At 61.4% G+C, this 15,718-nt stretch overlaps 3 protein-coding genes across 6 annotated transcripts; 1 reads left to right on the forward strand and 2 right to left on the reverse strand.

The window, feature by feature from the left end:
- Nucleotides 1–71: 71 nt before the first annotated feature.
- On the reverse strand, nt 72–8,909 carry HGS (hepatocyte growth factor-regulated tyrosine kinase substrate). 3 transcript variants are annotated; one of them, XM_084298580.1, is made up of 21 exons: nt 8,766–8,909; nt 8,511–8,595; nt 8,144–8,219; nt 7,524–7,616; nt 5,449–5,572; nt 5,019–5,071; nt 4,388–4,456; nt 4,099–4,223; nt 3,799–3,877; nt 3,613–3,711; nt 3,403–3,498; nt 3,004–3,042; nt 2,775–2,918; nt 2,421–2,634; nt 2,072–2,244; nt 1,765–1,905; nt 1,509–1,686; nt 1,295–1,428; nt 863–979; nt 571–666; nt 73–492 (listed from the first exon to the last, which is right to left on the reverse strand). In XM_084298580.1, the coding sequence occupies exons 1-21, from the start codon at nt 8,800–8,802 to the stop codon at nt 388–390; spliced, it is 2,277 nt and encodes a 758-aa protein (XP_084154706.1). In that variant the 5' UTR covers nt 8,803–8,909; the 3' UTR covers nt 73–387. The 3 variants fall into 3 exon arrangements, with proteins under 3 accessions (XP_084154705.1, XP_084154706.1, XP_084154707.1); XM_084298579.1 differs by having other exon boundaries at nt 72–492; nt 2,421–2,631; nt 3,613–3,877; XM_084298581.1 differs by lacking the exons at nt 7,524–7,616; nt 8,144–8,219; nt 8,511–8,595; nt 8,766–8,909 and adding an exon at nt 5,933–6,057 and having other exon boundaries at nt 74–492.
- A 26-nt stretch (nt 8,910–8,935) lies between these two features.
- On the forward strand, nt 8,936–10,235 carry ARL16 (ARF like GTPase 16; the record flags this gene model as incomplete). Its single annotated transcript, XM_084298582.1, is given in 5 exon segments — nt 8,936–9,140; nt 9,143–9,204; nt 9,299–9,412; nt 9,516–9,631; nt 9,808–10,235. Coding segments are annotated over 5 exon segments (669 nt in total). The 3' UTR covers nt 9,980–10,235.
- Nucleotides 10,236–10,310: 75 nt separating this feature from the next.
- LOC311216967 (uncharacterized protein) lies at nt 10,311–15,496 on the reverse strand. 2 transcript variants are annotated; one of them, XM_084298669.1, is made up of 6 exons: nt 14,002–15,496; nt 13,519–13,624; nt 13,109–13,143; nt 12,836–12,968; nt 12,393–12,563; nt 10,311–11,693 (listed from the first exon to the last, which is right to left on the reverse strand). In XM_084298669.1, the coding sequence occupies exons 2-6, from the start codon at nt 13,540–13,542 to the stop codon at nt 11,010–11,012; spliced, it is 1,047 nt and encodes a 348-aa protein (XP_084154795.1). In that variant the 5' UTR covers nt 13,543–13,624; nt 14,002–15,496; the 3' UTR covers nt 10,311–11,009. The 2 variants fall into 2 exon arrangements, with proteins under 2 accessions (XP_084154795.1, XP_084154794.1); XM_084298668.1 differs by having other exon boundaries at nt 13,519–15,496.
- Nucleotides 15,497–15,718: the final 222 nt, after the last annotated feature.

Consider the following 15,718-nt stretch of genomic DNA (forward strand, 5'->3'; position numbering starts at 1 on the left):
CCGCGCGGTCCTCCAGCTCTCGTTGGTTCCGGCCCGGTGCGCGCCCCCCTCCCGGCGGTCCCCCCGCGGCGCAGCGCAGCCCCGTTCGTTCCGCACACTTTATTGTCACCGTTGCGGCTCCGTCGCCTCCGGCGGGGACCGAGCGCGGGAACCGGGGGGCAGGAGGGGAGCGGGGGGGAGGGGAGGGGGGAGCCCGGCGCCGGGCAGCGCCGCTCGCCTGCCCCGGGGGGGGTGCGGCGGGACCGGGGCCGCCCCCGGCCCGCACGGAGCCGGTGCGGGGGCGGCGGGGGCAGGAGCGGGGCCGGGCGGGGAGGGGGGGCGGCGCGGAGCGGGGCTGTCGGTAGTGTCGGTAGTGTCGTTAAGGGACGGGGCGGCCCCGCGGCGCCGTCAGTCGAAGGAGATGAGCTGCGCCTCGCCGCTGCCCGGGGGCTGCTGGCCCGGGGCCGCCGCCGGCTGCGGCTGCTGCTGGGGAGCGGCTCCGGCGGGCGGCACCTGCGGAGAGGAGGCGGCGCCGTCAGGGCGGCCCCGAGCCGCCCCCCCCCCCCGCGCCCCTCGGCCCGCGGCACTCACCTGCTGGTAGAGGGGCTGCTGCCCCGGCAGGTAGGGCTGCTGCGGGGGCAGGCTGCTCAGCGCCGCGTCCTGGCCCGGCAGCGCCGACATCAGGCCCTGCGGGAGGGGAGGGGAAGGGGGGAGGTCGGGGCGGCTCCCGGCCTCGCAGCGGGGGAGAAGGCCCGAGGCAGGCAGCCCCCTGAGCCTTGTCCACCCCTGAGCCTGCAGTTCCCTGCTCCAGGCCTGCCCCGTCCCTGCCCCCAGCAGCGCAGGCCCAGGGAGGCTCCGCTGGCTGCAGCCCGTGGGTGCTGACCTGCATGCCGTAGGGCTGGTAGCCCATGGAGACGGACTGGCTGCCCATGTAGCCCATCGCGCCGGACTGGGGGGCCTGCGAGATGGCAGGGATGCTCTGTGACTGCGATGCTGCGTTCTGGGGAGGAAAGGCTGCTGGTGAGAGGTGGCCCAGGCAGCTTTAGCTCACCTCAAACCACCCAGGAGCTCTGGGACCAGTAGGGCTCTCCCCTGGAAGCAGGGCATACTGCCCCTCTGCACAGTGGGGAGTCCAGAACTGGCTCTGCTCCGTGCCTTTTCCCAGAGGGGAAGCAGCAGTTCCAGGTGTGGGACCGAACAGCTTCCTCCTCACACTTGAGAACTCGCCCCCAGAGTCAGATCACCTGCACCAGCCCCACACAACTCCCCAGCCCTGCCCCAGCTGGCCACAAGTTGCTCTGCTGCCTTCACTCGCCTGGTAGCCCTGCGTTGGGGTGGGTTGGTAGGACGAGTACGCTGGGGTTGTGGTGGGCACCGCCTGGCCCTGCTGAGCCGCCTGCCCACTGCCAGCCCCCGCCTGGTACATGTAGGCATTCACCATGTTGGGATCTGCAGCGGAGAGAGCAGAGACTGAAGCAGCTGCCTTGCATTCGGCCTCTACCCACGCTGGATCCAGCTCGCTCACGAACCTGTCCCTGTGACGGGCATCGCTGTGTACGCCCCTGTGCCCCCCTGCGCTGCCTGGTTCATGTACACGGTGTGCATGGGAGAGCCCTCCACAGAGCCCGCTGGGCTGAAGGTGCCGGGGAAGCTCGTGGGCCCAGAGGGCTGGTAGATCACCCCGCTGGCTGCTGGCATGGCCTGGAGCTGGTGAGGGAAGAAAAGCAAGCGTTTCTGCCAGGTCCCGGGGGACGCAGCCTCAGGTCTGTGACCCAGCAGCCTTACCTGGGCATAAGGCAGCGAGAAGGCTGGCATCTGGGCTCTCATCTGGATGGTCTGCTTCTGCTGCTCCAGGCGCAGCTGCCTCTCCTTCTCCTGCTCCTGCAGGCGCTGGATGGCCAGCTGACGCTGCATCTCCAGGTATTCCTGTGGCAACAACGCCGCGATAGCCAGGAGCCAGGATGCGGCAGCATCCCCTCCGGCCAGCGCAGCTCTCCGTGCCAAACCCGGGCTAGCCTACGGTGCCAGCAGGAGCACAGGCAGGCCTGCAGGCTGGCGAGGCCCCGGATCCCTGGAAGTGCTCCTGCCTCACCTGCTTCTTCTGCCTCATGATCTCCAGCTTCTGGGCCAGCTGGATCTGGCGCTGGCGCTCTGCCTCCTCTGCTGCACGCCGCAGCTTCTCCCGGTGCTCCTCCCGCAGCGCGTTCAGAGCCCCACGCGCGTCCCGGATCTGGGCCAGCTTGTCCTGCAGGCCTTCGTAGTACACTGCGGGGGAAAGGCAGCCTCAGGGACCCTCTAGAGCATTCAGACTGTCCCTGCACACTGCTCTGGCTTCTCTCCAGGCAGGCTGCGCCAAGGGAATGCCAAGCACCGGCTCTGGGGGATGCCCTGGCAGCCGCCCGCCCCTCCCCAGGACCCCCAGCAGCACCGCTGCCACGTACGCCTGCGCTCATCCAGCTGGTTGAGCAGCTCCAGCAGCTGGGGGTGCATGTTGTTGATGGACTGGAAGAGGGACAGCACGGCAGAGTCGTTGGTGATGCTGCGGCCTCGCATGTGGTTGCTCTTCATGCGGTTGACAAATGTGGTGACCGCGTTCTGCAGAGCCTTCAGGAACTGCTCGTGGTTCTCCTCCGACTCGCCGTTCTGGTACTGCTGCTGGGGGGACAGGGCGGCCGGTCAAGGACATCCCGAGCCGAGGGCCAGCAGCAGCCCCGCAGAGCTGTGCCTGGGCACGCAGACAGGTTGGGTGCTGCTCAGCCCTGCGGGCTGCAGGACAGACCCAGGCCGCCTCTTACCTCGACGACGCCGAGTGGGGTGGGGTGGGCTTCCCCCGGCTGCGCGGCTGGCTCCGTGAGGGACAGAGGTGCCGATGGGGTCGGGCTCTTGCGAACCTCCTCTTGTTTCTTCTCCCAGTAGTTGCGGTTCAGGTACCGAGCCAGCTGCCAGGAAGAGAGGGAAAATGAGCACCACAGCCACGCTGGGAGCAACCCGGTGCCACAGCGCTCACCAGCCCCGCGTCCTTACCTCAGGGTCAATGTCCTCAGCCAGGGGAGCAGAGGAATTCTGTGAAGAAAGAAAGGGAATCCCATTTAGAGAAACAAGAAAACTGCAGCTCCCACGCAGCTATCTTGTCCAGACCTGGCCCTGGCACAGCCACCAGCGCTGAGCACCAGCACCGAGAGGGGGGCAGCCACCTCCTTCCTCCAGGCACAGACTGCAGCTGCTGCAGGCAGCAACCCGAGCCTCATGCCAGCAACACAGGCACCTAAGTGCCAGCTGAGCACAGAGCTTCTGGACAAAAAACACTGAAGGGGGCAAAGTTTTTCCCAGAACAGGGATCCAATCTGACCCGAGCAGGGCAGAGCTGGGCTGGGGAACTGGCCTGTGCCCGGTCACTTCGTGCTCAGCAGCCCATGAACGTACCACAGGTGGGGAGTAGAGCGTGCCCGCCGGCGGAGCTGACGATGTGACGGGTGTGGGCTCAGCCTTCGGGTACATGGAGTAGGATGTCTTCTGCCTCTGCAAGAGAGAAAAGAAGTCAACTCGGGGACCGTCCAGACTCCTCTGAATCAACCAGCCAGCAACAAGCTGTGTGGCAAAAAAGCAGTCCCAGATGCCCAGCAGTGTACAAACCATCCTCTCCTTCTCCTCAGCCTCTGACTGAGACAAAGCAATGGCTAGCTGGAGCTCTTCCTCCTCTTGCAGAGCTGTCTCATCACGCTTCGGGGGCAGCTGCAAGCAGAAAGATGAGGCGGCAGTCACTAAAGGGATGAAGGAGCAGGCCAGCATCACTAGGTCACCCAGAGGGCAGCCACTCACCTGGGACTGCTGAGAGAGGGGGCTGGTCAGGTACTCGGGGGGCAGTTCGGAGGTTGCAGCAGCTTTACCCTCAGCTTTCCTGCAGTCAGAAAGAGGTGTCAGCACAGACCGAGTGCTCTTTCCCCAGCACTGGAGCCCCAGCTCTGCACAACACTACAGCTGTAAAGCCCACTCCCAGGAAGGAACAGAACCTAGCCAGCCTACACAACTGGGAAACCCTTATGCTAATTGCCAGAGAGGTGGCTCCATCCCAAGTTTCTCCCCTCACAGTCCCGGCAACATGCCACAAAGGGTACTGACTTGTTGAGATGCTCATAACAGGGCTCACAGACTCTCACTTCCTTCTCAATCCCAAACTTGGGGATGGTGGAATACTTGGAGGAGCATTTGCCACAGAAGATCTGCCCACAGGCCCTGCAATGATGCTGCAAAGAATGGGAGACATCAGTGTGGCAGCAAGATGCTGCTTCACCGTTAGATGATATCCCTCAAACGGTCCCGGCACGTCCCGGGCAGTGGCTGGGGGCAGTCACCCAGACGCACCTCCACACAGGACCGGGGAACCCAGAAGGGCAGGAGCAGCACCCACCTTCCGTGTCACAACTCCGAACTGCACTCGACATCGGTGACACTCCTCAGCATCTACCCAGTCTGGAGCCTGGCGGGGTTAAGGAAACTCATGTAAGGCAAGGAGCGAGGCCTCACGGACGGTGTTGTCACAGAACCTTTCAGGAGCTCCTACGGCTAACCCAGACACGAATGGGGGAGGCAGGAAGCATTTGCAGCCCAACAGGAAATATTTGTCCTCGCAAGTGATCACCTCTCACCTTACTTGACTGTGATGCTTTCCCAGTCAGCAAGAGTTTCTGCGACCACATCTGCACAGCAATTTCTGCAGCAGCACCCTGCTACTGTGTTCAGATTACCATGCTGCTGGAAGGCCACCAAGTAGGGCCACTCTGGGGGGTGCTTAGCAGGTTGAGACTAATGTCCTGTCCTGGCCAATTCTCCTCTCCCTCTGGCAATTTTAGGCTAAGCTGCTACACACCAACCCAGAACTGCCCGTGTGACAGCAGGGAGCAAGCAATGCACACAGCAAGGTCTCTAACGCGAGTGAAATTGAGGAAAAGCAAGAACTGAAGGTTTAGTAGCCCGAGGGATACAACGGCAAGGCCTGTCCCACAGCACCAGCTCCCTCCCCGCCAGCAGCGCTCACTCACCCTTTCCGCAGCGAACATGGCATCGCTCTCTTTGAACTCCGGGAACACATGGCCTGTGGGAGAAGGGACAGCATTCCCCTGTGAAAGGCTTCTGCACCGGGACGCTGTGGTGCCAGGACTCAGCCTAGTGCTGCAGGTCCCAGCCGTACACGCCAAACACAGCTCAGCGTTTCTACCCTGACCGTTAGGTTGTTCTGATAAGAGCAGCAGCAATCTTCCTGCTGCAGGAGGCCAGGCGGCATTGCCTGTGGTGCCTACTGCTCAAACAGAGCTGAGAAGAACTGCACAAAAATAAGCTGAGAAAAAGCTGAGCATTGTAAATCCAGACCTCACTAATACCTAGCAGGGACCCCAAACCCATTTTTTCCTCCAGCAAGGCTCCTCCAGAGCACAGCCACTTGGCAGCCACCTTCGCCCCCAGTTCCCTCACCTTCGACCTTCATTATTTGATAGGTGTCCTGCACCACCTTGTACTTAGGCTCGTTGCGGAAGGCATGAGCCCAGGCCTGGATAAGGTTCAGGATCTTACTGCGCACACTCGCTTCCACTTGCCTCTGCAGGGGAAAAAAAAAAAAAAAAAAAAAAGCCTGAGAAAAAGACCCCGAAGCCCAAGGGATGTTACAAATCCCTCAGACAGGAACCAGAAATGTCATTCATAGGGAGAGAGACTTCAGAATACTCGTGCAAGGTAAAAGCTGTCAGAAAACTGCAAGCAGGACAATCTACAGCAAGGACTACATCCTCCTTCAGCTTCCCGCTTCCCTGCGCCACCATGAACAGGAGGCTGTCCTCAGAGCAGCACAATAACTTGGAAAGGTGTGCAGGCACAATGCTTTTGGGACACATCCACGGAGACTCACACGGTTACTCCCCAGGGCAGGCACGAGCACTGGCCTGCCAACATTCTTGTTTACCTCCTCACAAGAGCTGCTCGTCCCTCACTCCACAAACTGCAAGGGTGAGAGCTGCCCGGGACAGCACCATTGTCTCACCCCAGTTCTGACAGGGCACCACAGACACAGCTGGAAGGTGGCTGAGGCTGCTGGTGCCCAGCTGCCAGCAGCTCCAGCTCAGAGACTCCTGTGCAGGAATACCCAGAACTACCTCAAGACATGATGCAATCAGGACAGCTGGGAAGCCTGCCCTTTGGAGGCAAGGGACGGCTGTATCACAGCTCAGGAAGCCAGAGGAAACTTGGCAAGCCCGTTCCTATCCCAGGCCCAGGAGCAGCCCTGCCATCAGCTGACCGAGTCATCGCCGCCTCACATGACTGGTTGCTCCAGAAGTCCCCCAGGAAGCAGAGATCGTCAAGCTCCCATTTCATCCGAGAGCTCAGCACAGTGTGACCTAGTGACAATTCCTGGAGCTCCAAACTTCCAGGAGATTTGGCAAAACCCCACATTCCGCAAATGGCACAGCCCTGAGCCTCATCAGAGCTAACACCATTTTAAACAGCACGAGGCATTCACAGGCAGCAAATTTCCGAGTGTAGGATGACAACGGGTCTGCGACAGTTATGAAACTGCCGAGGCAGACAAGGACTGGAGAGAGTCCCAGAATCTTTGATCTGATCCTATCTGATCCCCTCAGTGCTCAGAGCAGCTGTGCTACAGCACCCGGCCTTCACACTGCTGCAGCATTCCCATTTCATCAGGAGAGGCCGTACGAGGACTGAGTCAGCCCCGAACAGGAAGTTCACGCAGGAGACACCCGGCTACAGGGCGTGAGGTGGCAGGAGCAGCACAGCTCACTCCACAGATATTTGGGTCATCAACTTGTCTATTTGTGGCAGAAGATAGGGACTACAAGGAAGTAACAGCATTACTGTAACAACCTCTTGTCCGTGAGTTACTGTTCTCAGGACTGGAAACCAAAGACATGAGTTCTCATTTACCCTTCCCTTGTGGAAGTCTCAAGTCCTGGGGCATAAGGAGCTCCTGCAGGCAGCACGTGGTACCAAACTGACAAGTGGTACAGGTCCACAACCTGAAAAGCTCCTCAGGCCAGTTCCACAGGCCAGTGAAATTGTCATAGTAAAGAGGAAACTTCTGTCAGTTTCACCTTGCTACTCACCTTCTTGGTGTCCTACACTGGACTACAGGAATGGTATTCACCTACCCCTGCTCAGATCCTTGGTGAAACTCTGACAGTTGTTTGTTTGTTTTTTGTTTGTTGGTTTGTTTTCAGTCTCTGGCCAAGCAAAGCACCACACCCATGATCACCTATCGTGAGATGGTCTATGCCTTTACAGCATATTCCTTCCCCACTTCATGGTATAGCCAAACATTATCTTTGCTCTCATGACATCTTCTCTCCCCAGCAGGCACTCTTCAGCTCTCTACACTCACCTCTTCATATTAAACAATACAGGTTGCTCTTCTCTGAGAGACATTTCCAAGTCTCTGTTCCTTATACACAGGGAATGAAACAGAGAACATGTACATTTCCTCCTTTCGTTGCCTTACAACCTCATTCAAAAACCGAAGTAAAGCAAGTTAAGTTTACCTTAAGTATTTCCTTCAGCTCCTCCATAGTCTGTTTATTAGCTACTTCATCATGGACTGTTTGGCCACAGTTTTTAACTACAGACTCCATGACCTGCGAGGGCAAAGGACAGCATTAACCTGCCACTTTCTTCCTTCTCTGTGGCCTACAGAGACTAAACAAAAGAGCGGTGTTTCAGCACCTGTTACAGGTTATTGCAGCAGGTAAGCTAAGAAGGGGGCACTATTTAAATAATGATTAAAGTAAAGAAGTGTCAGTTAAGCCAGAGAAACGCACACCACAAGGCTAAAGCATAAGCTATACTTCAGCTTCATGGTGGCCTTTGGACCTCTACTATTTAAACACAGAGAGGCGAGCAAACAGACCCCCACACAAGCTCTGGCTTGGCCTGTTTCTAGCTCTGAGGTTGAATTCAAGAACAAAACATCACAGCCTGTCACCCAGTCACGATGCCTCTGCGCTAGAGCCAGGAGGCGACTCCAAGTCACGCCCTGATGCTGCTGGGCAGGGCAGAGGGAACGCTGCGCAGGCTGCAGCCCAGCGGGCAGGCTTGGGAAGGATGGGAGGTTCTGGCCTGTGGAACGGGCCCCCACAGGGCTGGGGGTTCGGGCTGAAGTTACCTCTAGCGCATAGAGCGCCACGTGGGGATTCTTGTCGTTGACTTTCTTCTTGATAGCGTTGACTGCGTATTTTGCTCTGGATGGAGAAAGAGAGCACACGTTCCTGGGCGAGGACAAGTCTGCAAGGATGCTCCCCCTGCCCCTGACAACCCCCCGACCCCCACTAACAAAAGGTGCGGTCAGCTCCCAGTACACCCAGCCCAGCTCCCCCAGCGCAAACTGGGACGAGGAGGAACCAACACGCTCAGGCTCGTGTTTCCCCACAGCCTTCGGGCCAGGCCCAGCCCGCAGCCGAGGCCGGGAGGAGGGCGCAGGGCAGGGGGCGGCCGCCTCGCAGCGCCCCTCGGGCCCCCCGGCGGGCACTCACTGCGTGTCGCCCTGGCGGATCATGTCGCAGATCTGCAGGATGGATTCCCAGTCGGTCTCCAGCAGCAGCTGGCTCGTCGCCTTGTCTGCAAGGGAGCGCGGCGCCGTCAGCCCGGCCCGAGCCGGACAGCGAGGCGGTGGCGGCCGCCCCGACAGCCCCGGGCTCTGCCCGGCCCCCGCCGCGCCCCTCCCCGCCGCCACCGGCCGCGGTCACCGGGGCCGAGCCCCGCGGGTGGCGGCCCGGCCCGGCCCCTACCCAGGAGCCGCTCGAAGGTGCCTCCGCCGCGCCCCATCGCGTCCCCCGCCGCTGGCCCGGCCCGGCCCGCCCCGCCGCCAGCCCGCGACCGCTTCCGCTTCCGCCTTCCGCTTCTTCCGCCTTCCGGCGGGGCGGGCGGCGCCGCTTCCGGCGGGGCGGGCGGGGCGGCCATGGCGGCGGGGGGGCGGCGCGGGGGCGGCTGCCTCCTGCTGGGCGCCGCGGGCGTCGGCAAGAGCCTGCTGGGGAAGCGGCTCCGCCATATCCGCGCGGGGCGGGGGGCACCGGGGGGGCTCCGGGGGTACCGGGGGGCTCCGGGGGGTCCCGGTGCGGCGGCGGCGCGCTCTCCCCGCCCGTCCGTGCCCGTCCTTAACGCGCCGCACAGCTGAGCGCCCGGGACGGCGCCAAGGAGCTGGGCGAGCCCCCGGCCACGCTGCCCACGGTAGGTCGGGGCGGGACAAGCGGGGTCCCGGCTCCGTTCGGGTCCGGCCCCGGCCCCGGCCCCGGCCCGACCCCGCCTTGTCCCGGCCCCGCAGGTGGGCACCAACCTGACGGAGCTGCCGCTGCCGCCGCGGGTGACGGTGCGGGAGCTGGGCGGCTGCATGGGCCCCATCTGGCCCAGCTACTACGGGGACTGCGGCGCCGTGATGGTGAGCCCCGGCCCGGGGGTATGGGGGTGCCCGGGGCTCCCGCCCCCCCCCCCCTCGGCCCCGGGACACCCCCACGGAGCCGCCCCCTCCCTTCCCTCCGCAGTTCGTGGTCGACGCCGCCAACCCCACGCAGGTGTCCTCGTCCTGCGTGCAGCTGCTGGCCCTGCTGTCCGCCCCGCAGCTCGCCGCCGTGCCCGTGCTGGTGCTCTTCAACAAGATGTAAACGGGGGCGAGGGGGGCGCGGAGCTCCCGAGGCACCCCCGGAGGGCGATGCCCCGGGAGGCCGCCGGCTCCGCGGGGTGGCAGCGGGGCTGTGAGCCCCCGGGCCGGCCGTGCGGGGTGCTGGGGGGGCAGGACCGCAGGGCGGTGGCTGACACGGAGCCCTCTGGCCGCAGTGACCTGCCCTGCTACATGTCGCTGGTGGAGATGAAGTCGCTGTTCCGCATGCAAGACATCGTCTCCTGCGCTACGCAGCCCGTCACGGTGCTGGAGGCCAGCGCGCGCGACGGCACCGGGCTGGCCGACGTCCTGCAGTGGCTGAAGGACACCTTCAGGGACCCCGGCTGACCTGCCCTGCCCTGGGCAGTGCCAGGGGCTGGTGGCAGGGGGCAGCTCCCTAGGGCTTTGCCTGCGGCGGCTTTTTAGGACTTTACAGTAAAACTGGGAAACTTCCACCTCCTTGTCCGGACTTCCCTGTGCTGGGTGCAAGCCCCGGCCTCTCAGGGAGGGGCTGAGCAGGAGTCTCAGGCTGTGCTCCTGCAGCAAGCTGTCCGTAGCCACGTCTGGCTCTGAGCTCTGCCTGGAGCTCTGCAGCACTGCCGCGGGGCTGTCTCGAGGCCTGCGCTCCTTTCGGACACCGGGGCAAGCTGCCCCTTCCTCCTGCCTGCTCCAGGCTTCGAGCCCCTGTGAGCAAAGCCTGGCTGAGGGCGTGCTGCGTGCGCAGGCCCTGCTGGCTGCTTGTGTCACGAGGAGGATGCAGCTCCTGTGCCTGAGAGCGCGACAGTCTGGATCTACACAGAGGCGAAAGGAGGAGGCTTCACAAATGAATGGTCTCTGTTGCAAATCATCGGGTGCATAATTTAAAATGACACATCTTCATTTCCACAGACTGAAAGCAGCGCCCTGTGCTGCTGCATCTAGCAAGCAACCAACGGGTACCCCATCGCTGGGCAGTTTGCAGACATGGAGCTGGGCTGCCTCGTGCCACGCAGAGGCTGCGCTTTTGCCTCTTCTGTGTCCTGTCCAGACTCTGCTGCTGTGAGCACGTAGCCTGGGTTTGGAAGCAACGTAAAGGCAGGGTGAGAAGGCTTTCCTGCCCTCCTGCTGGGGCTGTGCCGGTCCTTTCTGCAAGAGCAGTCATAGTTTTCGGGTCAGTGGGGCTGGGGCTGCATGCAGGAAGCACTCTTACTGCTGTGGCCTCGCGTGCCCTGCGCCAGCCAGAGCGCAGCAAGGTGGCCCAGGGGAGCCTGTGCAAAGGTGGGGGCCCATGGGTGCTCATGGGTGGGGGCAGGCAGAGCTGCCAGGGGGCTGCAGTTGGGGTTGTCTCGTGAGCTGCAGCAGGTACCAGCCTGCGGCTGCCTCCAGCGCTCACCTGGGCTCAAAAGAATTGCAGAGGAAGGTGAGAAAAAAATTGTCTTTTCTGAAGCAACTGGACAAGGTGATTTCTAAAACTGTTTTCTATGATGTCTGCAAATTCTTGCTCAATGGCCTGGTAGGTGTTTGGCTGGGGGGGAGTGTGTGTGGAGACAACCCTCTCCTGCAGCCCCGGGACGCCCTGCAGCAGCTTGCTCAGGCTCTCGTTCTCGGCACAGTTTCCGTATGGCCATCGGGAATTTTCCCTGGCACTGCCTGCGGGTGGCCTGAAGTCAACCTTGAACATCTTCCTGCATTTCACGCAGGGCTGCTTTTCCACGAAGGCTCCGTGCATATAGTAGAAGGCCCGGGACTGTACCCCATCAGGGAACACAATGGCCAGGTCGTGCTCCCCGTGGTGCACCGCGAACGCCACCGCCTTGTGCCACGTCTGTATGCACAGGACGGCAATCATGATCTTCCTCTCCAGCAGCCCGCTGCAGGACAGGGACGCTCCATAGAAGAGAGGGGTGGCTGCTCCATCCTTGGGGTCTCTGTAGATGCTGAAAGAAACAACTGCAGCTCTGAAGACGAACTCACTGGGCTTCAGGTTGGCTTCTTGCTCCAATTCTTCTTGCAGAGTTTCGTTAAAGTCACGCAAGAAAGACTCCATTTGCTCTTGGGTGCTGCAGCCCGCTACTTCAGTGCCCTGGGAATAGACACAGCTCTTTGTACAGACCCCTCCCTGTCTCTTTCATTTCCCAGGAAACAATACTCTGCAAGAGAAGGGGATGAGCGTGGGGTTTAAAGACAAACTCAGAAATTGGCCGTTCCCCTGAGTCCGTTCAGCACCAGCTGGTCAGTGCAGCTCATGGTGACTGCAAAGTCTGAGAGAGAAACTTCTACAAGAAGGGCTCTGACTTAACAAAACGGGGACATTCAGAGAAGCAGTAAGGAGGTTGGGTTGGCTTTGGCCATGAGTGTGTCTGTCTGTTGAAATGCTGCCTAGTGGCAGCCTGCCTTTGGAGCAGGATTGGCACCGTTGGCAAAAGAGATTGTTGTGAAGGCTAAATGCTGCTGGAGGTGTGTAAGGCTGCTGTTTTGAGGGAAATGGCCCAGCCGCTAAATAGACAAAGCAGTGCCCAACAAAGCCAGTGAGTGGCCAGCCGAGGTCAGGGTGCAGGGTTTGGGGCAGCAGCTGCACAAACAGGTGGAAATGTCACCGCCCGGAGGAGCTTCTCTCCCAGCGGCAGAGCCCTTGCCCTGCCCATCCTGGGAGGGTCGTTCCCTGGGCCTCCCTGTGGCCGTGCTGGGTTTGTCCCACCGCCCGTCCTGTCCCAGCCCTGGGACTGAACGCCCAGCTCCAAGGGAGCCACCTCCGGAGCCGTGCACGTGTGGGGATACTCACAAACTGCAGCAGGATGGAGTAGGGCGTCAGGCTGGGGAGGTGGGTGCTGTACTGTTCAAACGGCCTGGGGAACTTCGCCTGCAGGCTCTGGCAAATCTTGGGCCCTAGGAAGTCAACGGGGTTCACCACCCTCTTGTGCACCCTTCCGAAGAAGAACACCGCGTGCAGCACCTGTTGGCGAGCAGAGACCCCGGCACTGAGCTGTGCCTGGACCGTGGCTGCAGAGCCCCCGTGCCAGCCTGCCCGGCCCCCAGCCCCCCGCCCCCTGCTGCCCCTCCCTGCCTGCCCGTGCTCCAAGCAGCTTCTCCACTCTGGGCACCAGCTCCCTGCTCAAACCAGCAGCAGTGCCTCTGGCCTGGGGCTCCTGCCGGAGGAGCTGGGACCTGCAGCATCGCGGCGGCTGGCCATGGATGGGTGGGGAGGACAGGGGTGGCAGCGCTGACCTTTTCTATGTAGTGTTTTTTGATGTCTTCAGCCAGCTTCTTCTGAGTCAGCAACTTAAAGAACTGCTTGATGAAGAGATTCCCACTCATCTGTAACTGGCTTTTACGCTGCTCCTCTTGCTCTGCCAGCATCCTGCAGAAGCACAGAGGAGCGAGTGGCAGCAGTGCCGGGGTGCTCCGGGCTGCGGGGCGAGCACTCATCCCCCTGGGGCATGGCCGGGCTGGGGGTGGCTGCTGGCGAGCGGGGAGAGGGGAGGCGAGGCTCAGCCTTACCTCCGAGTGTCCTGCACTGCAGCACAGCCAGGGCCCTGTGGAGGAAGAGGAGGCTTGGTGGTGTGGCACGGCGAGGAGTGTGGCTCCGAGCTGCGGGCAGGCGTGGGAGCAGAGCTTGCCACGGGCTGGTGGCTGCACCGTGCGTATTTGCTGCCTGCCCCAGGGACTGGTGTGCACTGCAGGACACAGGCGGGGGCCCAGCCCCTCGGCGTGCCCAATGGCACGGGAAGCCAGGCCCAGCACCGCAGAGGCTTGGGTGCGCCAGAGGCAATGCCACGCACCAGGCACTGCATGGGCTTGGGATGTCCCTCAGCATCTGAAGATGGCAGCACCGGTACCTGCCGGCCAAGATACTACACGGGAGAGCGTCTCTCCTGGCCTCCTGGGGAGAAGGGGCAGTGCTCACACACCTGGTTTTGGTGCACAAAGTCCATCGGGGACACGTCGCCTGGTACTGCAGCGGTTGTGTCTTGGTCCGCAGGGCTCCAGGAAAACAGCCCGCAGAACGGTGCTGTGCTGGAAGGGCAGGAGGTTGGGTCACCCCCCTGAGGCTGGCCAGCTCCTGCACCTGTGCCCCTGGGGACACCGGGCAGCGGCCGCGGTGCCGGCTGCTTGCTTGGGCAGCGCCATGCGGTGCGTGGCTGGGGGTCCCGGGGCTGCTCCCAGCCGGAGCAGACACCTGAGGGCACCTTCCCCGACAGCAAGCCATCAGCAGAGCTGCTGCAGCCCCAGGCTGAGCAAGTTTCACGCTGGGGAGGCTGCCTTGGCATTCCTCCACCTTCAGCTGTAAGCCCAGGAGGGCTTCCCTGGGAGGGTTTGGGGATGGGTTCCTGCTCCCGAGGGGCCTGTCTGCAGGGGAAGCAGACAGCTTACTTACAAGCGACAGCACGTACCTGGCAGAAGCAAAGAATCCTTGGAGTCTGTGCTGCCTTCAAGCTCTTGAGCCACAGAACAGCGCAGGGTATGCTGTCGTAACGAAGACGCCCAGTTCCCCGCACTGCCACCAGCGCTTGGTGCAAGCACTCCTACCCCAGTCCCAGCCTGAGGAATCCCACCGGCGTTTGCTCGAACCTGGTGCTTCGCACCCTGCTGCCGGCACAGCAGCTTTTACAAATGTACTGCACTGCTGGAGCGTGAGGGCAGAGCTGTGTGAGGGAGGAGCAAGACGCTTGCTTCCACTTTCATTTCTCCAGAAACGAAACTCAAACCTCAGAGCTCAGAGCTTCCGCATGGGGACAGGCGGCCAGCGCCCACCGCGCCATCGTGCTGGAGCCCTGGGCGTGGGGAGCCGGAGGGCTCAGCCCCACCAGTGCCCCGCGTGGGGGCTCGCTGGGGCCAGAGACCTTGGCCCCCACTGCCGGCAGGGTGGGTGCTGTCATGGGGCTCCTCAGGGGCACGGAGCCTTTCAGAGGCTGCAGCGCAGTGGCCAGGGGAGTGGGTGCCAGCAGCACGGAAAGCGAGGAAGGGGGGGGGGGGCTGCCCAGGAGAGACAGAGACAACTGAACGTGAGCTAACGAGCCTTCCCGGATAGTGGGGATGCCTCGGGGTGTCCCCCTGAGGTCACTCCTATGGGCTAGCCGCTCCCCTGGCACCCGTGACACACAAAATGCCAACAAGTTGTTAGCATGGGCACAGAGCCAAGGCAAACTGGTCACACAAGTGGTAGGGGCCCCAGCCGCTCGTGCCCCACATGCGCTGTGGAGATCTCCACAAAACAACGATGTCCTCAAGCCGCCTGACCTATGGCCCTGCCAAGGTGTTTTGAAGAGATAACACCACACCCTGCAATCAGCTGCTGCCCACACAGCTGCAGGCCCTGCCCCCACCCCCAGTGGCAGACACAGCCCCGTGGGGAGCCGCAGGTCTGCCCCAGCCGTAGGCACAGCGGGCGTCCGGAGCGTGGGCAAGGCTCAAAACCCACTCCAACCCTGAGCAGGGGGGCGTCAAACGAGGGAGCGTGCTGCCTCCAGGACAGAGGCACAGCCCTGGCTCTGCTGGAGTCGCCTGTCCTGAGACAAGGACGGGTTCAGCTTCACTGTTTATTACAAACTTTGTCAGCCAACATGAGGTAATTCTTGAAGCCTCTCTTTGCTCTGTCACCAGTTACCAGATGGGGAGGCTGGAGCAGCACCTCTTAGCAGGCCTGAAATCTGGCTGGCATCTCAGCATGCCAAGCCATTTGTCAAGCTCTTAACATAGATAAAGCAGAACACATCAAAAGCCACACACTTTTTAAATGCTTAAATCAATACAAAGCTTCTGGAACTCACTTCCAGAGTTGCTCCCAAAAAACTATCCCTTAAAATACAGTTTGACATCACTGAAGCATTTAAAAAATGCAATTTTACAACACCAAGATTTGGAAGTACGTTTCCCCGTATCTCCCTGTCCCCCACACAGTTTCAACAAGCAACAGCAGGCTCGCTGTCCAGTAGCTCCAGCAGACTATGGAACTCTTCCTCCCCTTTCTTAATGAATTCATTGACATTCTGTCTGATCTGCTGGATTGTTGGGTCTTTGTCCCGCTCCTCCTCATCCTGTTGGAAGAACAATCAGGGAGCTGTTAGGGACCGAAGCATGTGGGATCAATGGCACGGCAGACCCCAGCAC

Source organism: Netta rufina (genome assembly GCF_964035555.1).
Source record: "Netta rufina genome assembly, chromosome: 19".
In the NCBI taxonomy this organism is placed as follows: Eukaryota; Metazoa; Chordata; class Aves; order Anseriformes; family Anatidae; genus Netta; species Netta rufina.

What these genes read in the sequence shown, in the direction of transcription:
- HGS (XM_084298579.1), bottom strand. Translation starts at nt 8,802, where the DNA reads ATGGGGCGCGGCGGAGGCACCTTCGAGCGGCTCCTGG. An exon ending in TGGCGCTCTATGCGCTAGAG is followed by an intron (nt 7,617 to 8,143) that starts GTAACTTCAGCC and finishes TTGCCCTCGCAG; the next exon opens with GTCATGGAGTCTGTAGTTAA. An exon ending in TCTCGCTGCCTTATGCCCAG is followed by an intron (nt 1,687 to 1,764) that starts GTAAGGCTGCTG and finishes TTCCCTCACCAG; the next exon opens with CTCCAGGCCATGCCAGCAGC.
- LOC311216967 (XM_084298668.1), bottom strand. Translation starts at nt 13,878, where the DNA reads ATGCCAAGGCAGCCTCCCCAGCGTGAAACTTGCTCAGCCTGGGGCTGC. An exon ending in ACTTTGTGCACCAAAACCAG is followed by an intron (nt 13,144 to 13,518) that starts GTGTGTGAGCAC and finishes CTTCCTCCACAG; the next exon opens with GGCCCTGGCTGTGCTGCAGT. An exon ending in AAAAACACTACATAGAAAAG is followed by an intron (nt 12,564 to 12,835) that starts GTCAGCGCTGCC and finishes GCTCGCCAACAG; the next exon opens with GTGCTGCACGCGGTGTTCTT.